The sequence below is a fragment of the Myotis myotis genome, unplaced genomic scaffold (assembly GCF_014108235.1).
Source record: "Myotis myotis isolate mMyoMyo1 unplaced genomic scaffold, mMyoMyo1.p scaffold_m19_p_5, whole genome shotgun sequence".
In the NCBI taxonomy this organism is placed as follows: Eukaryota; Metazoa; Chordata; class Mammalia; order Chiroptera; family Vespertilionidae; genus Myotis; species Myotis myotis.
The window spans coordinates 77859543-77875758 of record NW_023416357.1 but is presented as its reverse complement, the minus strand read 5'-3'; the positions used below and the strand labels follow the sequence as shown (position 1 = coordinate 77875758).

The window sequence follows — 16216 nt, the reverse complement described above, 5'->3', positions numbered from 1 at the left end:
TTCTCACAATTACTACCATAAGTTGACATTTCATTTGCATATTACTAAGCTCACAGAACAATGCAAGATAGGCATTTTATTCCAACAAGAGCTTAGCCCAGAACTACCAAATTTTCCTTAGTTTTAAAAATGAGAACTAATGCATTATCTAAGGGAATCTATTTGCAAACAGAAGATGGCACATACCTTCTAATGGTTCTGATTATCATATCTGCCACAAATACAGCACCATACTGTTCTGTATTCTATGAACTACTGTTCCAGAACATATTAGTAGCTCTCCCTGATGACAGCGTGACACAGTCAAACAGCTAGGGAGATGCTGCACGCCATATTTCTTTCTTGGAAATTTATAAGGTACATTAGCATAAAGATTCTGAGAAATCCAACAATTAAAAATCATGACTAAAACCCAGTACTTCCATGCTTAATCTGTTCATGGAACACTTTTTTAGCATCTAATAATAGCTCCTGTTCCATAGATATCTATTTGAGAAATGATGTTAGGGCCACTATGAAAACAGATTTTCTATTATATTGCTCTACTAATTTAGCCAAGTTTCATTTTCTGATTAAATTTTAGATAGACACATTTATTGCATTTTAAAGGCTGTAAATCAAAATGGTTTTTCTACTGTTAATTACTAGAGACATATCTGTCATACACAAAATTCTAACACCACATGGATGCCACAGTTGCCAATCCTTCAGCAATCATAGGAATTAAATATCTGACTTGTGAAATATAAGTCACATATTTGGGACACTATTTATAGAAAATGACTATTACTGATGTAACCTGTCAAAGACTTGCAGAGAAGTTCTGCACTAAAAAAGGACTACCATGAAATATGCTTTTTATCTAGAAAATAGTTTAAAATATGGGAGATGAAGTTTTATTATACATCCCCATCACTGAAAAAAAACATACCACAAATAAATGGATATTTACATCTATTACTGACCTAATACAAATAATGCAAGTATATATTAAAAAAAATGAAATGCCAACTTTTATAAAACCTGAAATTTAAAAAGGCTAAAAGCAATATGAATTTAAAAATTTTGATATTGCAATTATTTTAAAAGCCTGTGTACTATTTAGAGTAATTTAATCAAATGTGCCTAATTACTTTTAAGATCTTGAGCTAACATTTCGTGATACACTGAATTCAAAGGCCTGGTTCTCAGCACAGCATACTTTGCTACTGGCATTAGGCTATCTCTAGTAAGAGAGATTTCTCAAGAAAGCCATCTGTATTGTAAAATATTTTGCCCCAGAAACGATGCTATGGTTTTCCTAATAAATATCTTTTGGAACAGTTGAAAATATTTTCTAAGTATCTGAGTTTTTTTTATTATGGATCCCCCCCTTTTTTTTTATCAGACATTACTAAGACCTAAAAGCAATAGCTCACATAGGAGAGAAGAGGAAACATACTTTTTTCTTGTTTTTTTTCTTCCATATGAGACTTCTCTTGACTCTAGCTGAGTACTACTCCACTAAGCTTTCACTTAGCGTGGCCTTTCATAGCAAAGGGAGAACTAATTAAAAGAATGTAGAAAGTTAAACTGTGTTAAAATATATTAGAGCATTTCTAATAGCTCTTGTGCCTTTATGATGCATTTAAAATTTTTAAATCAAATGATTTCAAGAATATCTGAGTAAAAATATCGTTTCACTTTGTTTTATTAGATAAGAATGGTCTTGCTTTTGCTGTCAAGACAGTGTCTGCTTTTCCACACTCAGTATTACTTTTTAAAGCTGATTAAGATTACATGTTACGTTATCTAATAATATAAACTTCACTTTGTATCTCTTCCTCCATCCTTGGGGTTTTTTTGTTACTTTGTCTTGATGTCATGCAGACTACTGGCTTGAGAAATGGTCTTGGATTATAGTCCTAACTATCATTTTCTAGCGTCATTATTTTGTGGAAGTCACTGAACTTGTTTTATAGAAAAGTACCTATCACCTCACAGGACTTGCTCTAAGAATACATAAAATAATGGCTTTCACAGTCTAATACAGTACCCATTAAAAGAGCAAGAGCTCCAAAAATACTTTTGCTCATTCAAAATAGGAGCTTACGGAGATTATCATGATATGTTCATTGTCAAACTTGATTATTATGAATACGTAAAATCAATATGCATGATAGGGCCTGATTTCTAAGTCCTTTAGCAGGTATAAACTCCAAAAATAATTAAGCTGATTTAATTCCTGATTCAAGGGAAGCAAAGTGGTTAGTTGTCAAAAATTGCATATGGGTTTAATCTAGTTCCACCAAGCTGTATGACCGAGGATAACTTAAATCTCTCTGAACCCAGGTTCCTCATCTAAAACTTGAGGAAAATAATACCTATATTGCAGAGCTCTTGGTACAATCAGGGCCTGGCAGAGCAAGCATTTAACAAATGGTACTTAGCATTGTTAGATCTTGTCCTTTGACATTTACTACATAGTAAGCTACCAACTTATTCAAAACTCATTAAAACTATTGACTTTTTGCCCTAACCAGTTTGGCTCAGTGGATAGAGTGTCGGCCTGGGGACTGAAGGGTCCCGGGTTCGATTCCGGTCAGGGGCATGTGCCTTGGTTGCGGGCACATCCCCAGTGGGGGGTGTGCAGGGGGCAGCTGATCGATGTTTCTAACTCTCTATCCCTCTCCCTTCCTCTCTGTAGAAAATCAATAAAATATATTTTTTAAAAAAAACAACTATTGACTTTTTATTGCCATTAAAAACCTATATTCAGATACCTGGTACACAGCTTTGGCTTGTAAATTACCTTAAACAGAATTACTAATAACTGGTCACTGATATTGCTAAACGATTATATTTTTTCACATACTGGATACGTACATTAAAAATTAAAGGGCAGACTGCATGTCTATGTCAACTGTCTGGAGGATTCTTGGTAATGAAGATTCAAAAATGGATAAAACAGCTTTCACAACAAGTAATTACAGTAATCTACAGTATTATTAATAGATTAACTTCCTCTAAAAATATTATTACTGAGTTAAACATAAATATACTTATTTAAAATAGATAACTGAAGAAATGTCAAAATCAAATATAAACAAAGCATCACTTCAATTAACAGTGAATAAAGTAAAAGTCATATAAAGCAAGTGACTAGCCACATTTACACTTTAATTCAGTAAGTATGCATACTAGTAATTCATACTGTTTTTACTCCTCCAAAGTTTATTCTGAGGAGTTTTCAAAATGCATTTAATGGTGATTAAGAAAAGATGAATTAAAAATACCAAGACTAAGATTTGGCAATCGATATAAGACTATTAAGAGGATTTCTACCAATTTTAAGACCTGTGGATTTCTAATTAATGGCTAACATTAGCACATACTTTTAAAATACATGGCAGATGCTAGTCTATCTTAAGTACATACTGATATATGGAGCCATGCCAGGGTCCAGCGTTGTAATCATGCTTTCTACAGAATGTTTTGTTTTATCAAGCACAGATTTCACCATAGGATTCCCAGCTACACCCTGCATAAAACAAATTAACATATAAATACCCATTCTAAGCAAAGAAAACAATGATCACCCAATAATGAAATAAATTATTTTTTAGGTTTCCAATGCATCACAGAACTGTACTTTTATAAAATATAAGAAACACAAGGTTATAACAATGTTAAATTGCTATTAAATTTCAAAATGCTTACTCTCAATTTCTCTTATCTATCACAAACCCACAACAAACTGCAGACCACATTTTTAGTAGCACTGGTCTGGGACATATGTATATTGTATCTACATATGTGTGCATGCATATATATTTACTTAATTTCTATGTATATGTTATTTCACTTATTTATCTAAAAGACTAGGCAAAACTTGTCCATCAAGGTCCCAAATAAAGATTGTAATCAGATGTCTCCACAGACCCATACTTTGTTCCCTAATAAAAAAATAAAAATAGTGAAAACATTCTTCTTATCTATTCCCCAAAGCAGCTACCTGTTACCTTAATATAAAATATTCTGCTATGTTTTACCAGAGTTTCTTCTTTGTCCTAATTCCTATTTCTTGTTTTGTTCATACCCAAATTCTCACTTTTAAGCCAGGTCTCTGGATTGTGTGTTTTTTTCCAATTAGAATTAACATTCAATATTACATTAGTTTCAGATCTACAGCATAGTGAACAGATCTTTATATAACTTACAAAGTGATCTCTCAATAGGCCTTGCACCCATCTGATTCTTAAAACCACATATTAGAAATAAGGAGCCAGGTCTGAGTACCTCCTTCCTGTGCTACCCTTCTCCCGTGGTAAAAGATTCTTGAGAGAGCAATGACTCAAGATGGCATTTGGCTAACAACCATGATTCCACCTCTTCCAACCTACCATTAAACTAAGGTGATTCAGAAAAAACAATGAGTTCATTAACACTGACATTTAAGATTGTCAACCAACCTTATGCTGAACATCAGAAGTTAGTCATAAAACCTGGAGAGCAAAACTGGGTATTCAACTGATAACTGACATAATGATATGCTTTTCACAAGAAAAGTGATAGTCCTTATATAAAGAAAGCCTTCAAAAAGCAGAGAGAGATATGAAAAAATAACAGCTTAGAAAAACGCCATCTTCATGAAACATGAAAAATGCGGTAAGTCAGTCAACCACATACTAATACCTAAAAATGTTTAAATACAACTAAACTGCAGCCAAGCCACCAGCAGAATATTGGTGGGGGATTATGGGGGGTACTCATGGAGCGATTCCAAATTTCACCAAGAAAAATAAATGGAAAAAATAGTAAAGAAAATTTTTAAAGAACAGAGAAATCAGCAAACTTATACATAACCAAATACTGATGTATCTTTATGGATGCAGAGACCTGAAACTGCCTCGCTTACTCATCAACAAACACTCCGCCGTCCCCACTTCAGCACAGAATAGGCTTTCAATGAATATTAATAGTTACAAAAACTAAAATAGTGTAGAACTATTGCAAGGACAGGCAGAGCAGTGGAATAGAATGCAGAGCCCAGAAGCTGATACTAACCAACAATTCAGTAACTGAGATAAAGGTGACATATCAAATCTCTGAGATATTATGTTGGAATAGTCGATTAAGTGGTTGAAAGAAAATTAAAATGGACTTCTACCTCATATAATAAAGTAGGTATAGCTACGTTAAATTGGCAAGTATAAAAAAATAATTAAGAAACCAAAGAAAAACATTTATCATATATTAATATTGGAAGTCATTTTTATCATGAAAAAAATTGAAAAGAAAGAAGACTGATAGAAATGAGTCCTGAAAATTTAGAAACTTTTGTGACAAAAAGCATATTCTTACTACAATATCAGATCTTATGAGTTCATTAAGAAAGTCATCCCAATTCAAAACTGAGCAAAGAACATAGAGATTTCACAAAAGAAAACTAAATTGTAAATAAATCTGAAAAAAAAGTTCAAATTCAGTAACAAAGAAATGCAAATTAAAACAAGGTATTTTTTAGCCTTTCAAATTAGAAAATATTGTACTTTAAGATAATCATTGCTAGCAAAGTGAAAAATGCTTTAACAGTCTATTTTGGAATAACCTTCTTGGACAACAATATGTATCAGTAATTTTTTTTAAATTTTGTTTTATTGCTTAAAATATTACAAAGAGTGGTACATATGTCTCCTTTTTTCCCCCCCCTTGACCTTCCCCCGGCCTCCCCTACCCCCCAGTGTCTTGTGTCCATTGGTTATGCTTATATGCATGCATACAAGTCCTTTGGTTGATCTCTTATCCCTCTATCAGTAATTTTTAAAGTGTTCACTTGCACATACATTGGGAATTAATCCTGATGAAACAGATGAACACAAAGATCTGCATATAAGAGCACTAATCATAGTTTTATTGATAAGAATTCCAATTAGAAAATGCCAAATCACATTAGCAAAATAAAATATGGGAAATATATGCAATGGCATGTAGGGCAAAGCAGCCAGAAAGAAAAAGTTTCTGAAGATATGCTATGGCTAGGAAGATATTCCTGATATACCGTAGGTAAAGACAAACAAAAGACATCTCCACATGCACTACCCCAATTTGATTTTTATTTAAAGAGATTAACATCCACATAGATGTGCACAAACAAAAGACTGAAACTATAGAAAACTGGTAAAGAGAATAAAAATCATTTTTTCCCTTACACCATTTTATATTTTCAAAATTCTCTCTAATGAATGCCTATTAGTTTCATAAAAGCATGGTTTTTAAAGTAAATAAGCTCACCTTGATAAAACCCCAGAGTCCACTCGCAGATGCTTCATCCTGATCTCTAACAATTCTAGGATCTTCTTGTTCCTCTGGAAAAGTAATGGCTGAGGTGGTTTCAATCCCCGGGGCCAGAGGTGTCAAACTGGCTTGCTGAGTAATGGGGGCTGGCAAAATACCTAGTTAATGGCAAAAATGTTTAATATATGTAATTTATTCCATAAACGATTTCCTATAAAAAGAAGATACAATATATGAGATGAGCAATTTAAAACAGCTTAAATAATGTATCTGTATACCCAGGCATTTCAAGATTAAGTTATGAACTCAAAGAATCACCTAAAACTATTTTATAAAATACAAATGAAATAAAATTCCAAAAAATAAATTTCTTTTTTTCATAGGCTTACACCAATTGTCCTGAAAATGTACAAATAAAATAACAAGCAAAAAGTACTTCATGCTCTGGGCAGTGTTGCTCAGTGGTTAGAGTGCCACCCCGTGCACAGAAGGATCACAGGTTGGATTCCTGGCCAAAGGCACATACCTGGGTTTCAGGTTCACTCACCACTCTTAGTTAGGGGCATATGGGAGGGCAACCAGCTAATGTGTCTCTCTCACATCCATGTTTCTCTCTCTCACTCTCTCCCCCTCCCTCCCTTCCACTCTCTAGGAAAAGCAATGGAAAAAATATCCTCAGGTGAGGATTAACAAGGAAAAAAAATTACTTCACATTTACTCTATTTAGCACTTGGATGTGGTCAGCTATAGTTCTAATCTGTTTAGTGCATAATAATCACTGGTGTAAGCACCCAAGCCCATCACATAAAAGCATATAACAATTAGTACGCATACTCTCTATACCAGTGACGGTGAACCTTTTGAGCTCGGCGTGTCAGCATTTTGAAAAACCCTAACTTAACTCCGGTGCCGTGTCACATATAGAAAGTTTTTGATATTTGCAACCATAGCAAAACAAAGATTTATATTTTTGATATTTATTTTATATATTTAAATGCCATTTAACAAAGAAAAATCAACCAAAAAAATGAGTTCGCGTGCCACCTCTGACACACATGTCATAGGTTCGCCATCACTGCTCTATACCCTATTTAAACTCAAAAAGAAAATTCACATACACATAAACATGGGTATAATACTTTTACTCTACAAAAAAATTTATTTGTAAAGGTTGATATGCAAAGTTGGATAATAAAAATTACAGCAAAGTTGTTTCCTTTCCTAAAATAAGAAATGGTAGGCAGAAAATAACAAGGATGAAGTTTTAATATTGGTTTCTAACAACCATTCCAGAGAGGCCAATAGAAGGTATAGCTGACCTAGAAAAGGAAATGATCCAATACCACCAATTTATAGCACACAGAAGCTTTTATTTGGTTTTAAATTTTTACCAGGCTAAATAAAACTGCTCCCTGGACTATTCAGTCCTGATAATTTTTTAAGTAAAGTTTTAAAAAATTCTCAAATTTAATCTTGATGTTTCTCAATAAGTGCACAAAATATTAGGGCAAAATTTTGCAGTTTTGTCTGACAGTCCATATACTAATCATGTACTACTAAGTTTTACAACATATAAAAATCATATACTAAGTTACATCAGCTTTATTTTAATAATTTAAATAGCAAAAACATGAGAATAGGAAACTCTGAAAGTCCAAGAAATGAGTTTAAAACATTAATGCAGAGAACTGGAACCCCTATACATGGCTGGTAAGAGAGTTGCTTTGGAAAACAGTCTGGTGGCTTTTAAAGTCAGCAATTCCATGCCTACGTACATATCCAAGATAAATGAAAATATGTCCACACAAAAACTTGTACACAAATGTTCATGGAAGAGGTATTCATAATAGCCAAAAAAGTAGAAACCACCACCAATGAATTAAATAAACAAAATATGGTATATCCATTCAATGGCATATTACCCAGCCATAAAAAGGAATGAAGTATTGACATATGCTACATGGATGAACCTTGAAAATATGCCAACTGAAAAAGCCAGTTACAAAAGGCTGCATATAGTAAGATTCCATTTACATAAAATGTCCAAAATAGGCAAATTCAGAGACAGAAAGTAGATTAGTGGTTGCCTAGGGCTGTGAGGATTTGGGAGGAAGTAGGGAGTGACTGCAAATAGTTATGCAGTTTCTTTTTGGAGTGATTAAAAGGTTCTAAAATTGTGGTCACGGTTGCATAATTCTGTAAATACATTAACTAATGAATTACACCCTTTAAATGTGAGAATTATATGGTATGCAAATTATATCTTATTATTATTTGAAAAACAAAACATTATTTGAAAAACAAAACATTAGCTATAACCACTTATTTCAAAGTATGAGTAAGAAAGGATTACCCGTTACTGGAGGTGCAGAAAATGACGGCATCAGGGGTGTCTGGGGAGCTCTTCCTGCATGTCCCCTTGTAATGTCATACGCTGACCCGACAGAAAATCCTGATGTGGGAGGACCCGAAGGGGGCGCAGATGGAAGAGTACTTGGGGCAGAAGTTGAAGTTGGGAAGGGGGATAAAGGAGGATTACTAAAGGCAGCAGCAGTTGGTGGAGACACAGGAGGTGGTACAGCAGTAACAAGTGGTGGAGCAGAAGGAACTGGTGAAGGAGGCACAAAAGGCAATGATGCTGAAGGCCTCACAGGAGGAAGGGATGGCTGCGGGGTAGAGGATGCGTGTGGTGGCAGGGACTGCACAGAAGATACATTTGGAGAAGAAAAAGAACTGGTTGCAGCTAGGAAAAGGGGAAGAGAAAAAAAAAAAGACAAAATTGGAAACACTTTCACTTAGTTTTCATGACTTTCTTCTTGCAAAATGTTTAAATATAACAGACCACATCCCATGATTTAAAAAATGTATAATTTAAAATATACAACAAATATGACTTCCAACTCCCAAAAACACTTAAAATAAGTTTTAATATATGCATTTTTTAAATTGACACAGAAAAGAGAAGTCTCTTCACTATCCTTAAAACACACTATATGTGGGGACCCTTATCCCCCTCCCTATGTGGGAGTCCATTCTGTGGGACTCTTGCCCTCTCCCCACGTGGGAGTCTGTACTTGTTCTTGAATAAAACTCCATCTTTGCTATACCAAAAAAAAAACCAAAAAACAAACAAAAAAAAACATCATATGCTAGACAACTCCATGTACCTAAAGGAACGGGGGTGGAACACATCGCGGCAGAAGCAGCCGTAGCAGCAGCAGAAGCAGCAGCAGCAGCAGCCAGTCCTGCTGCAGAATTTGGTGGAGGAGTTCCAGGAGGTGTTGTCTCTATTCCACTCTCTTCCATCATTTTTCTTCAATTATGATATACTGTAAAATTATAAAAATGTAATAAGTATTACACAGTAGTCAAAGCATATTTTTAAAGCTTGTATAGTTAGGGAATAATTTTAAAGAATAATCTTTCGGATGGGTGTTTCAGGCTTCTTAGGATATATTCCTAGAAGTGGGATCACTGGGTCAAACAGCAATTCCATTTTTAATTTTTTGAGGAAATTCCACACTGTTTTCCCCTAGTTGTACTAGTCTGCATTCCCATCAACAGTGTACTAGGGTTCCGTTCTCCACATCCTTGCCAGCACGTGTTGTTTGTTGATTTATCTGTAATACTTTCAACAACAAAGATGATAAAAAATAATAAAGAAATATACCAAAAACAAAATAATCATTAAGAGACAGATGTCTTTATGTTTACAATGCCACTTATTTCCAGATGAAGGGTCTGTCAAAATTCCTAAAAAAAAAACAGTCTGGAAGAATGTTAAATAGGCAATCTGTGACATACTTATTACTGGGAAATAATTTTATGTTAACTATATAATTAATCATTATGATTTTATGTTAACTATAATTACTCATCCAATAATTTCAAACAGTAAATTACTAATTTACTTTCTGTCACACGCATGCATTTTATTTTATTTATTTTAAATATTTTTTTTATTGATTTCAGAGAGGGAGAGGGAAATGGAAAGAGAAACATCAATGATGGGAGAGAATCACTGATCAGCTGCCTCCTGCACACCCCACATTGGGGATAGAGCTGGCAACCCAGGCATGTGCCGACATCGAACCCGGGACCCTTCAGTCTGCAGGCCGACACTCTATCCACTGAGTCAAACCAGCTAGGGCGATGCATTTTTAGATTTATATCTGGGTTCCAGTCACTATTACATTTAAAATAAAAATCAGTATTTTTGAAACACTTCTTCTCTCCCAATAAAGCATTGTATGTGGGCTACTCCCATTAACACTGAAAAATAATAAAATATGCTCAATTCTCGGTTTTCCTCACATTAATGGCTAAACGATATGTCAGAGTTTTAGAAAAGTTAACTATAGCAAAAATGCCACTAGATACCAGAATCCTAACAGACGATAATGATGACAAAATATGGAAAAATCCTTTATAAATTACAAAATTTCAAGCCTGTCTCCAGCATAAATTCAAAACTTCTAAATACACCAAATTTGTTTTTTTATGTTTTTCCTCATTTATCCTTCAGTGAAGGTTGACTACTTGCGAAGCATTGTAGTGGTGCCTCTGGAAAAACAATGGATGCACAAACAGGATTCTTACAGTCCAGGAGATAATCAAAGAGTAATACCAATGTACAAAGAATTTAGCCTGAGGTATGTGCTCTGGGTGTGAGACAGTTTTGTATGACAGGAATGATTTTGACCTGAAGGTCAGGAAAGGGTCCCCCAAGGTTCTGAAGAATGTGCAGAATTTAATTAAGACAAAAAAAGTGAATGTATAGGAAGTATAAAGGCCCTGACAAGGTAGAGGAAACAAGACACATTAAGAAATCCCATGTGGCACAAAACAGAAAAGAATGAGGACTGGAGACATAGGCTCAGGCCTATTATAAGGCTCAGGCCGTGTTGAGCCTTATAAGCAGGTCAAGGAATTGGGTTGTTTTTCTTAATATTTTAAAGAATTAATTAGTAAGTGTTTCATTTTGTTAAAAATGTTTTTTTTTAAATTGATTTCTAGAGGGAGAGGGATAGATAGAAACATCGATGAGAGAGGAACATCCATCGACCAGCTGTGTCCTGCATGCTCCCTACTGGCGATTGAGCCCGCAATCCCGGCATGTGTCCTGACTGGGAATCAAACTGTGATCTCCTCGCTGAGCCACACCATCTGGGCAGGAATTTTATTAAGGACAAAAAATCACTATAGGGCATTTAAGCTGGATGTGACATTGTCGTCTTTTGCTTTAACATTTTGAAGAAATTTTAAATTCACAAGAAGATGCAAAAATAGAACAGAGCTCATGAGTACCCTTAACCCAGCTCCTCCCAATAATAGCATCCTATAATAAAAGGCTAATATGCAAATCAACCAAATGGTGGAATGACCGATTGCTATGATGCACACTGACCATCAGGGGGCAGAAGCTTAACACAGGAGCTTCCCCCTGGTAGTCAGTGCACTCTCACAGGGGGAGTTCCACTCAGCCAGAAGCCCTGAGATGGGCTCATGACTAGCAAGCACAGTGGCAGTGGTGGGAGCCTCTCCCACCTCCGCACTAAGGATGTCCAACATCCTGAGAGACCCCTGCCCCGAGTGCACGAATTTCGTGCACTGGACCTCTAGTCTTATATAATCTAGTACAATGATAAAATCTAGGAAATTAGCATTGGTACAATACTAGTAAATCAAACCATAGACCTTATTTGGATTTCACCTGTTTTTATATTTGTGCGCATGTGTGAGTATAGTTAGATGAAGTTGCATCATAACCACCATCACAATCAGGATACAGAACTATTCTGTCACCCCCAGGAAACCCCTTGGTCACATCCTGTCACATGCTTCCACCAACCATAAGTCCTGGCAAAAAACTTTCTCTAATGTTTTCTCATTTTGTAAATGTTACATCAATAGAATCGCACGCAGCATATAACCTTTTGAGACTGGCTTTTTTTCACTCAACATAATGCCCTTGAAACCCATCAAGTTGCTGGGTGTATCAATAGTTAGTTCTTTTTTTACTGCTGAATAGTGCTCCATTTTATAGATGTACTAGTTTTATCCATTTATCTCCTGAAAAACATTTAGACTGATTCCAGAGTTTGACAATTCATATTTGTGCTGAGAAGATTCTTTTTGATGACAGTATGCAAACTGGGCCACAGGACAGTCAGAGTAAATGCAGAGAGACCATTAAGAAGGATACAGAAGTAGTTCAAGTAGGAAGTAATAACACCCTAGATACCTAGGGAGATGGGGAAGAAAGTGCTTCTGACACTTTTGGTTGTCAGAACTAGAAAGGTACTACTGGAATCTAGTAGATAAAGGCTGGGGTACTGCTAAAAATCCTACCACACACAGGGCAGCCCCTGCAAGAAAAAATTACTTGGCCCCAAGTAGTAATGCCAAGGTTGAAAAACTTTGGCCTCGCCCTAACCCAGCCGTGGGCAAACTACGGCCCGTATCCGGCCCGTTTGAAATGAATAAAACTAAAAAAAAAAAAAAGACCGTACCCTTTTATGTAACGATGTTTACTTTGAATTTATATTAGTTCACACAAACACTCCATCCATGCTTTTGTTCCAGCCCTCCGGTCCAGTTTAAGAACCCATTGTGGCCCTCGAGTCAAAAAGTTTGCCCACCCCTGCCCTAGGCAGTTTGGCTCAGTGGATAGAGCGTCGGCCTGCAGACTGAAAGGTCCCAGGTTCGATTCTGGCCAAGAGCATGTACCGTGGTTGAGGGCACATCCCCGGCAGGAGGTGTGCAGGAGGCAGCTGATCGATGTTCTTCTCTCATTGATGTTTCTAACTCTCTATCCCTCTCCCTTCTGCTCTATGAAAAATAAATAAAATATATTTTAAAAAAAGAAAAAAAAACTTTGGCCTATACTAAAGTGGTGATAGTGGAGCTAGAGAAGAGTGGATTTAAGGAATGTTTAGGTGGTGACAGACTGGATATGGGTCAATGATGGTGAGACACTTGACTTGCACAACTGGACAGAGATGGGTATCATTAACATAGGGAGCAATGGAAGAGGTATTTGCTTGATATCTTTCCGGGGTTAGGGTAAAGTAGTGTTTACATTGGGCATGCTGAATTTAAGTCCCTTGAAACATCCAAGGAAAGACAATGACTTGGTTTGTAGCTTAGAAACCACGCAAGCGTGGGTTCCTTTATTTTACCTAGTCTCCAAAGTCATGTTCTGAGATGACTAAGAGAATACCAAGTGAAAAGAGAATACGAGCCAACCAGTCATTGAAGAAGAGCCAGGCAGAAGACAAGTATACAGAGAAGAACAAGAGATGACCAGAAAGATAGGAAGAAAACCAGGAAGACTGTGGTGTCCAAACAGCCAGTGTGTTCCAAGGTAGAGACAGGCAACAGTATTAAAATCTGCAGGATCAAAGAGCATGGCATCTAAAACTTCAATGGATTTGTTAAACTGGAGATGATGTAGTGAGAGCTATTTCCTTGGAAGGAATGGGGTAGAAGTCTGTCTGGATTGGACTGAGGAGTGGGAGGCAAATATGCATGATCTCTTCCAAAAGCTATCTCTTCTTCATCTTCCCATTTTTCTATTGGTCATTCATGTCCTACTACAGACACTACCAAATCCTTACAATGGCTAGTGGAAGTCAGACTTAAAGATGACCCTCATCCCCAACATTAACAAATGTGTTGGCAAAAGAACTTGCCCAATGAATACAATCCGTAGTATGGAATAATTAGGCCATTTATTTCAGCCTTAAAAAAGCTTTACTCTTTGAGAATCACCTTAATGACAATATTGGGCAAATTTTGTATACATAAATGTAAGACCTTCTACTACTCAAGAAAAGCTATCGTGGTAAAATAACAGTGAAGCCCTAACCAGTTTGGCTCAGTGGATAGAGCGTCAGCCTGCAGACTCAAGGGTCCCAAGTTCGATTCTGGTCAAGGGCATGTACCTTGGTTGTGGGCACATCCCCAGTAGGGAGTGTGCAGGAGGCAGCTGGTCGAGGTTTCTCTCTCATCGATGTTTCTAACTCTCCATCCCTCTCCCTTCCTCGCTGTAAAAAATCAATAAAATGTATATATTTTAAAATAACAGTGAAGTGTCAGAGTGGTTAAAGGTTTTAGTGCTCAAGCCTGGGCACAAAAAGGAATATTTATGTATCAGCGTTAAAGTGGATGGCTACTTATAAGGATACAAAAAAAAATCAATGGAATAATGGAGCTTTGATAACCGTAAAAGCAATTACTGTTGATGTATTACAGGTGCAAAAGCTGGGTGTGGGTTTTCCGTCTTTGCACTCTCAGCTCTGATCCCCAAATAAACTTCCATCAATGTTCACTGAATTAAACAGTGGCTGACATTTAGGAAGCCTGGAATGCCCAAATGTGCCGTTTCACAGAAATGTACATGGCGTCTCTGAAGACTACTTTGAATGACAAAAACTCTCTTGGATATAAACTCTGCCAATTTGGGATACAGGCTCCCCTGCAACGTTGCCTGCAGGAGGTCCCGGGAGCTAACAAAGGGCAGAGTACAAAAGCCCCTGGAGCGGTGAGGCGCTGACCCGGGAACCTACGGGAAAATAAGCTACTTCCTTCCCACTGCCGGTCCGGTGTGTTGACCCAGCCAAGGCGGGAGCAGCTGAAATCCTGCTAATGGGAGGCAGCGGCCTCCCCACAGGCTCTGCCACGTCTCCAGGCCCCGCAGGGCTGGGCTAAGGTCAGCGGGCGCCCGCCGGTGTCTCCCCCGGCGCCCGAGCGCAGGAAGGTGGAGCCCAAAGGCCAGGGGCGCCAGCCTCGGCACCTGGACGAGGGCGAAGCGCCGGAACGAGACCCCCGAGACGCACCCACGGCAGCACCGCAGCTCGCCCGGCGAAGCGCACCGGCGCCCGGACTGCACCCGGCGGGCTCCACAGCCCGCGCCGGGGAGGAAAGGCCGCAGGGCTCCGGGAAGACCCCAGCCTCCCGGTGGCCGGCAGCCCGCCCACCGCGCAGGGACAACAACGCCCGCCGGCGCCCTCCCCCGGGGCTGCCGCCGCCCGCATGCACCCGCGTTGCTCCCAGGCTGACGCTCACCTGGGGGCCCGAGGAGTGTCTGCGTGGCAGCCGGAAAGTGGGGAACCGGGAACTCAGGGAGTTAAGACTACAGCTCGGAGACCAGGAGAAGGCGGCACAGAGGAATCGCACCGCGCGTCCCCGCCTCCAAGATGGCCACGGAGGCGCACGCCCCTGCGCCTGCCACGTCGGCATGCCGCCCGGCCCCGCCCACCGGCCCCGGCCCCGCCCACCGGCCCCGGCCCCGCCCACCGGCCCCCGGCCCCGCCCCGTCCCACTCGCCGGGAACCCCGCCCCCGGCCCGCTGTAAACCTGTCTGAGGACCTGGGTCCGAAGGTTCTGCCAGCCCGGCTTGGCGCTGCCTTACTCCAGAGCCTTCTCCAGCCGAACTGTCCTCCTATCCCCTGCGCAACCCCACCCTTACCACCAGCAGTGTCCTGTGCCGCGGCCCCCAGAGGGATGGGGATGAGCCAGCCAAGGTCATCGAGCTCAGTCCCCACCTCCAGGAAGGGTCGAAACAGGGAACTTACCCCATGTAGTTTCAAAGATTTCCAGATAACAGCAGTTGCGTCAGGAGAGAGTGGGGTGGGGACAGGTAGCATCTACTGTACTGATTTTTCCTCCCAAGTACATGCATTACTTTTTTTTTTTTAAATGAAAACTAAAGACAAAGATTATCAACAGAAGTGCAAAGTCAAGAGTCAGGAGGGCCAATCTGAAGGCTCTAGACCCAGCGGTTCTCACCTGTGGGTCACGACCCCTTTGGCGGTCGAAGGACCCTTTCACAGGGGTCGCCTAAGACCATCCTGCATATCAAATATTTACATTACAATTCATAACAATAGCAACATTACAGTTATGAAGTAGCAACAAAAATAATTTTATGGTTGGG

General features: G+C 38.7%; 1 protein-coding gene across 2 annotated transcripts in view; it reads right to left on the bottom strand.

The window, feature by feature from the left end:
- Window positions 1–15482, bottom strand: part of PRRC1 (proline rich coiled-coil 1) — a 28059-nt gene extending 12577 nt beyond the window's left edge. The window contains exons 1-5 of one of the 2 annotated variants that reach the window (XM_036309514.1): window positions 15346–15482; window positions 9444–9605; window positions 8630–9019; window positions 6274–6434; window positions 3418–3520 (exon numbers count right to left, since the gene is read on the bottom strand). In XM_036309514.1, the coding sequence (XP_036165407.1) occupies window positions 3418–3520; window positions 6274–6434; window positions 8630–9019; window positions 9444–9585 (796 nt within the window). In that variant the 5' untranslated portion in view covers window positions 9586–9605; window positions 15346–15482. Of the gene's footprint in view, window positions 1–3417; window positions 3521–6273; window positions 6435–8629; window positions 9020–9443; window positions 9606–14222; window positions 14244–15345 lie in introns of those variants that run through there. The other variant, XM_036309515.1, reaches the window with a different exon arrangement.
- Window positions 15483–16216: the final 734 nt, after the last annotated feature.